Source organism: Acanthisitta chloris, unplaced genomic scaffold (assembly GCF_000695815.1).
Source record: "Acanthisitta chloris isolate BGI_N310 unplaced genomic scaffold, ASM69581v1 scaffold31109, whole genome shotgun sequence".
In the NCBI taxonomy this organism is placed as follows: Eukaryota; Metazoa; Chordata; class Aves; order Passeriformes; family Acanthisittidae; genus Acanthisitta; species Acanthisitta chloris.
The window spans coordinates 6,618-13,580 of record NW_008691339.1 but is presented as its reverse complement, the minus strand read 5'-3'; the positions used below and the strand labels follow the sequence as shown (position 1 = coordinate 13,580).

Below are 6,963 nucleotides of genomic sequence, written 5' to 3'. Positions count from 1 at the left end.
GGTTGAAACAGGGAGGTGGCTTAAAAGTGCCATCACTGGCCAGGGAGGTCACTGCTTGGCTCTGCTGGGTTTCAGGACGATGGATGGCTCTGCCCGACTTCCCTGATTACAACAAATGGGGCTTCTCCCTGGTGGCTCTGAACAACGATGTGTACGTCACAGGTGGGTGCCAGGGCTGCTGGTGCAGGGTGGGAGTCTCCGAGGAGCAGGGATGGAGGATGGGTGACAAAGATGTGAGCACCAGGCGCTGGGATGAGGCCAAGGGCTCCCCTCTGAGCAAGGTCCTTTCCTTACTCCCCACTCGGGCAAATCCAGCCACTGGCAAGGGACGCTGCACTTGGGGAAGGTGACCTGCCCGACCTGTCTGTCCCCAGGTGGCTCCCGTGGGTCTCAGAATGACACATGGTCAACAGCCCAGGCCTGGTGCTTTTGCCCCAGGGATGGCTCCTGGAAGCCGATCGCTTCCATGCTGAGAGCCCGGACAAACCACACCAGCGCCGTCCTCAACGGCGAGATCTACGTCATTGGGGGTAAGGCTGCAGAGCCCCTGTGGGAGCCGCTGGGCGGGGGCTCCGCAGGGCGGCTGCAGTGTCCCATGCCCAGCAGGGACGACAGTGGACGCGGTGGAGGTGGAGCGCTATGACCCCTACAACAAGAGCTGGTGTGCCATCAGCCCAGCCCTCAAGTATGTGAGCAATTTCGCAGCCACCAGCTGCTTGGGCAAGCTCTACCTGGTGGGCTCCTGTGCCGTCAAGTACAACGCGCTGACCCTGCAGTGCTACAACCCTGTCCAAGGTGAGAGCTGACCCGATGCTGTCCCGGGAGAGGGACTGAGGGGCACCCCCAGGCAGGTGACCCCTGTGCTGCCAGGCATGGTCCTGTGGGATGCAGTGAGGTGCTGCTGGGTGCAGTGGGGGCTGTGGCTCAACGCGCGCCAAGCACAGCCCCAAGCCACAGCCATCCGACACGGCCCTGAGCTGAGCTTCAGTACAGCAGGACCTCTGGGGCATAGGGGTGGGGCAAGCTGCTGCCTTAGGGATAAACTAACTCCCTGTCACAATGCCACCTCCTTGGGTAGCCTCTCCCGTCCCACAGCACCACTACAAATCAAGCCCCCCATCCCCACTAGTTTTTATGCGAGACCCTCGCCTGGGATGGGGACTGCTGTCTGCCCGGCTGCTCTGCCTCCTCCCTTACAAATTCCTCCTGAAATAGCTGTGGGCTCAGCAATGTTTTTTTCAGTCACTGGCAGCTGCTTCGAAGGCCAGGAGCGCTGCTAATGACTGCTGTTGCAGATTTGTGGAGTGTGATCACATCCCCCTTCATCCCCAAGTACCTGTCGGCCCCACGCTGTGCCACCCTGCGCGGGCTCATCTACCTCATTGGGGACAACACCAAGAAGGTCTACATGTACAACCCGGAGGCTAACATCTGGCAGAAGGTAGTGAGATGTGAGGCTGGGCACACTTGCTCCTAGGAAGGTGGTGAAGGTGTTCCCACCCGCTCCCCCCGATGCCAGCACCCCTTCTCCCTCCTGCTCACCTGCACTGGGCATGGGGGGGCTCCCAAACCTCACAGAGATGACAGGGCACGGGGACACATCTGGCAGGGTGATGTCCTCTGTGGAGGGACTGGGAGGTCCCCAAGGGGTCCCCACACATCTTACCCTGCTCCTCAGGTGCAGCTTCTGCACACGCTGCATGAGAACGGTGGGATGGTGGCACTGGGAGACCGGCTCTTCGTCACTGGTGGCCACTGGAAGGGCATGGATGGGGACTACAGAGTGGAAATGGAGGTGTATGACTGCACCAAGGACCTCTGGATGCGGGAGGGCTCCCTGCCGTGCCTCTGGCTCTTCCACAGCTCCTCCTCGATCTTCATGGACACCTCCAAGTGGACAGAGGCTTTCCAGGGTGACCACCGGTGGTAGGAGAGCTGCAGCATTGCCTGCTGTCCTCTCCTTGTGCCTGTTCAGCTCTGTGGGAGGGATGGACACTCCTCTGCCAGGCTGGCAGGGGCAGCAGGATGGTCCTCCCTGCCACCACACGGAAAAGGCTTTTCCTTATAAACACGCTCTGGCTAATGCTCTCTTCTTTTGGTTTGTGGGTTTGTTTTTTTTAAAACTGCCTCTCCCCACCTCCAAACCCCTAAAGCTTTTAGGGTGTTTCAAGGCCTCCCGAAGTGTGGCCCATCCCACCAGATCCTGATGTTGCTGCTTGGGGGCCGTGGACCTTTTCCCCATCCCACTGACATCCAGAATGGGCAATCCCAGGTGGGGCCAGGGCAGTCTCTTCCCAAAGCTCTCCAGCCTCTCAGTGGCTCAGATTGCAGTGTCAGACCCACCCCCGTGCCACAGGAGATAAGCCAGACTTAGGGTGCTTGGTGTCCTCCGGTGGCCCAGCAGCCCGAGGCAGGGTGCACAGTCCTGGTTTCTGCCCCACGACATGCAGCCCGTGCCCCGGGGAAGAGCCCCGCAGTCCTGGAGCAGTGCCCGGTGCTCCCGTCCCAGAGGCGCAGGACTGGGCGAGCACGGGGCCGGACCGCGGGGCACTTCGGCCTTGCCAAGCGCTGAACGCAGCTCTGGACAAACACTGGGGTGAAACTCCAACCGCAAGCAGACCGCAGGTACACTGCCGCTCCTCCTCAGCTGCAGGCAGCCTCACTCACAGCCCAGCTTCAGAGCCTCGATTTCCTTCCCAGCATGAAGAGGACAGGCCACACCATGTCCCAGGCCAGTGGCCTGGAGTACCACACTGTCTGTACCGCAGAGCCTGACCAGGAGCTCCTCCCAATCCCTAAGAATTCAGGACTCTCCCAGAGCCTGTACAAAGCTCAAGGAAACAGACAGCAGAGCTGCCTTGCTTGGAACAGCTGACACAGCTCGTGCCCCCAGATGCCTGCTCTTCTAGCACCCCTGCCAAGTGGATTTACTGTGATTGCCAAGGCATTCACAGAGGGTTGACAGGACAGATGTCTGCATACGCTGATCCATGTTGGCAGCCACTTAGCAAACCCTGTTAGCTAAGCGAGCTAAAACTATTTAAAAAAACCAACTTTATTTACACTGAAGAGCATCCAGAAGGACCCTCCTCCCCCCTCAGCCACACATGCACTCAGTCTCCTCCCTCTCCTTACACCCACCACAAGCTGCAGCTGCTGTGCTCATCCCTCAGTGCTCCACCCGGACCAGCATGACGGTGACATTGTCTGCCGACCCTCGCTGCACTGCCTTGCTGGCCAGTCTGTTACAGGCAGCTTCGTACCGAGCATCTGCCTCAAGCTTCCCTTCCCTCGTCTGGATGTTCTTATCCTGTTGGGACCGGGAAAGATGCTGCTGATCGCTGCCAGCAAAGGTAGGCACGAGTGCATTATATTTTCCAAGCGAGGGGAAGCAAAACGAACACAGCCAGCCTCGAGAATAAGGGAGGACACCCTGGCAGAAGTCCATTTCATGCCCTCTGCACTGACAAACCCAGCCCTCCCCACTGACTCCTCCTCACCTCCAGGCAGGACACAATGAAGTTCACAGCTTCTTCTGGTGTGAAGACTTTGAAGAGGCCATCACACGCTATCAGAATGAACCTGGAAATCAAGTGGAGACAGGTTCCAAGGCTGAATCTCTGGCTACCCAGCTACAGCAAAATCCCTCCAGTCTATTTCATGAGCATCCATGCTCCAATCCAAAGGGAAGATGCCATAAAGCTCAACTGAAAATTCCTCAGAAGCACCAGAAGTCCTATGGTGCTCCAGAACCTACCATTCATGGAGCTGAGGCATTCCAAAATACAGGCCAAAGAGCCAACCAATTAATGTAAGATCTAGACTAGGACATCCTGGCAGCCCTACCAACACTGGCAAAATCATATAAAACACCCTGCTGGAAAGCTCCATTGTCTCTCTAAGTACTGCTTCTTTCCTTTGAGTCCTTTTCATTCACTATAATCCTTGTGAAGTGGCTAATGCAAGGAAATACAGAAATACAGTTAGCTTAATCCCTCGTGTGCATTGCTTTAAACCCTTTACATTTCTGTGCTCCTGAGGTATGTTGTAATTTAAAGACAAAAAATTCCAAAGAAAAGTGAGCAGCACAACTGTGACTGGAAAACTGTGACACAAGGTACTGCCAGACACTGCAGCAGGCCAAGGGGATACAAAGCCCAATGCAAGGACAGCATCCCTCCCAGCAAGGGGGAGGACAGAGCCTGCTGTGCACTCCCTGCCTGCACAGGGAACTGCACTAACCAGGAGCCGTACCCAGAGCCACCGGACAAGGAAAACCAAAATCAATCCACAGAGGTGGCCAGGCTGCACGTGGCTCTGAAGACATCATTTCAGAGCCTGATACTCCAAGCATCTTCAGAAATACTTTAGTGCATCACTTGATATGCAACTCCAGTCCCAGAAAAAGCAGCAGTACTGGGTTACACTCTCACCTTCAAGAGCCTGCAGGGCCACACTGACATGAAAGCTCGTTGCAATTTGTCGTTGCCAATCATATAATGGAAAAGTATCTCAAATCTTCAGACATCAGAGGATATTTGTAGGCACTACAGCTGCTAGAAACAACTCCTGGACAGGATGGAGGCCCAAGAACTCAAGCCTTAACCAACTGCTTGAACACTGGTGTGTGAACAAATTCAGAGCACAAAGAACATCTACGGGTCATGTGTGCTATTGCTGTGAGGCTGGTTCCTCCAAACAGGAGCCTTCACAGTATCTTGGCAGAGCAGCAGCAACACGGAACAGGAGTGGAGTCACCAGCAGTCAGAGCACTCCCCAGTTCTGGGATATCAGTCCTGAAGTGCCTCAGCCCTAACAGCAAGCAGAGTTGTGCAGCTTGTGCTACTTGTGCTGAGCAGAGCTGGGACACAGCAACCCCAGTGCATGGGCTTTACCTGTCGTTGTGTGTAAGTTGGCAGCGTTTGATATCTGGCACAGAGATAACACCACAGCGTTTGTACTGGCCATCCCCAATGGAGCGGGAAACCTCCAGCACTCCTAGGACTCTTCCATCCCTGCACAGGGAAAGAAAACACTGAGAACCCTCCCCACATATGTCTCCCACTGCACTGCTTGATGGGGACACTTCACAGAGTGCTCAGCTGCCTCGTACAATACTGACCCTCTTCCCCAGCAAGTTCGTATCTTCCTTTCAAAGTCTCCTTCCCTTTCTGCATGTTTGTGTAAAGCTTTGGGAAACAAGTGGTGAGGAGGAAATCAAGTCAGGAGAATTCAAGGCTGTTTTCTGTCTCCCTGCCCTAACTCAAGTCCTGCTTGGCCTAGCAAGCCAGGGAAGTAAGAGTTGTATGGGAGCTGAACTACCAGAGGCAAAGGTTTGAATACAGAGATTAATTTTTGGCAAGGTATCTAGCAAACTGCACTTCACTAGAAGCAGAGAGTGGCAGAGCAAGAGCAGTTCTGAGCCAGCAGCCCCTCCTGTGCCCTGCTGATCAGGACACCAACCCCTACAGACTGGCTCAGCTGCAGGCAACTCCCAGGAGCAAGAACCACAGCATGTTCTCCTGATCACTCAGCCCTTACCAACCAGAAATCACAGCAACCAGTTCTGTGAAACCCAAGTCACAATCCTCTTTAGGAAGCAGCTCTGGTTTGCTAAATTTCTTACTAACCAAGTTCTCCATAAAAACATCTTCCCATACTCCACCTTTCCAACAATCTTCCCCCTAGAAAGGCTCTTCTGTGCCCTCTGGGAACACACAAGCTCATTCATCTCATAGTCCAACCAGCCCCACTTGAGATAAAAGCAAACAGTGAGGCACATCACAGAGAAGAGATCTGATGCTCACACACTTTGTGACTTATCTCTTGGGCCCAAAATACTGAACTACAAGCAGTGGGAGAGGCTCCTGAGCAGGCAGGGAGCAGTTTTGAAAAGAGCTAACAAGACACTGGGCCATCTCTCTGCTGTGTGCAAAGATAAATCAGTGTTAAGCACAAGCAGCAGTGTGTGCTCTCCAGAGATAAGGGGAACAAGACACTCCAGATACAGGAGCATGATGGAACTGAGCCCACCCCTTACCACCCCCCACAGGGCATTCTGCATCCGCAGGCATGAAGATGCACCAAATCCTCTCTTATAAGGATGCCATTAACTCAAGAAACAGCCTTCAAAGAAGGGAGAGAAGCTAGCCAGGGAAATCAGACACAGCTCCTGTGTTTGACACCAGCTCCCCCAACAGCCATGAACTCCTATTTGCACAAGAACATTAAGGTAATCCCATTCTGGCTCCAGAAATCTCCCTCCTGCTGCAGACTGCCTCAGTGCAACAGCTAACCCCAAGGAAGCAACACCAACCGACATCAAGGACTTCTCATGCCCTCTTAAACCATCCCCCCCGGGACGAGGAGAGGTGATGCTGCAGGCAAGGAAGTGAGCTCTGTTCACTGTCGCAGTGTGCAGAAAGCAGGAACTTCTTCAACAATCCCGTCCAGCTCTGTAGGTCCAAGTCTGTAGGTGAAGCTTAAGCATGTCCACACTGGCATCCCACTGCTAGGCTTTCACACGGGTCCTGTGTTGGCCACTGCAAGCCCCTGGGAAACCAGTCCCACAAACCAACTCCAGCCACTGATTCCTCACACACCTCAGCACCATGGTGCCTCGTACAGGCAGCAACAGATTTTCTCCAGGCTCTCACCAGCATGCACACTGGGCTCAGGAAACTCCAAAAACTCAGTGCTCAGACCCAAAGTTAGGCCAGGGTTTAGATGTGCTCACTCACAGCCTGCAGGCACTTACCTGACATTGCCCCCAGCTTTCTGTATCCGCATACGCTCCTCATATTGGGTGGGGTTGTGCTCCTTACTGAGGCTTAAGGCTGCATATTTCTGACTCTCCTCGTTGTAACGGCACAAAATCGCCTGTGCTGACAAAAGACCCTCATGAGTAAATAAAACACAGTGGCAGCAACAACTTCTGGAGAGAGAGCCCCAAGTTGTCATGGC

The 6,963-nt window shown here is 54.4% G+C and overlaps 2 protein-coding genes across 2 annotated transcripts in view; one reads left to right on the top strand and one right to left on the bottom strand.

The window, feature by feature from the left end:
- Positions 1 to 75: 75 nt before the first annotated feature.
- On the top strand, positions 76 to 1,930 carry KLHL30 (kelch-like family member 30; the record flags this gene model as incomplete). Its single annotated transcript, XM_009082196.1, has 5 exons — positions 76 to 162; positions 375 to 530; positions 607 to 795; positions 1,296 to 1,441; positions 1,679 to 1,930. Coding segments are annotated over 5 exons (830 nt in total), but the record flags the coding sequence as incomplete, so codon positions are not given.
- A 1,097-nt stretch (positions 1,931 to 3,027) lies between these two features.
- ILKAP (integrin-linked kinase-associated serine/threonine phosphatase) overlaps positions 3,028 to 6,963 on the bottom strand; it is a gene marked incomplete at its 5' end in the record, with an annotated part of 10,351 nt that continues 6,415 nt past the window's right edge. Inside the window, 4 exons of the mRNA XM_009082195.1 lie at positions 3,028 to 3,310; positions 3,501 to 3,582; positions 4,896 to 5,015; positions 6,758 to 6,879. Coding sequence (XP_009080443.1) covers positions 3,170 to 3,310; positions 3,501 to 3,582; positions 4,896 to 5,015; positions 6,758 to 6,879 — 465 coding nt within the window. The remainder of the gene's footprint in view (positions 3,311 to 3,500; positions 3,583 to 4,895; positions 5,016 to 6,757; positions 6,880 to 6,963) is intronic.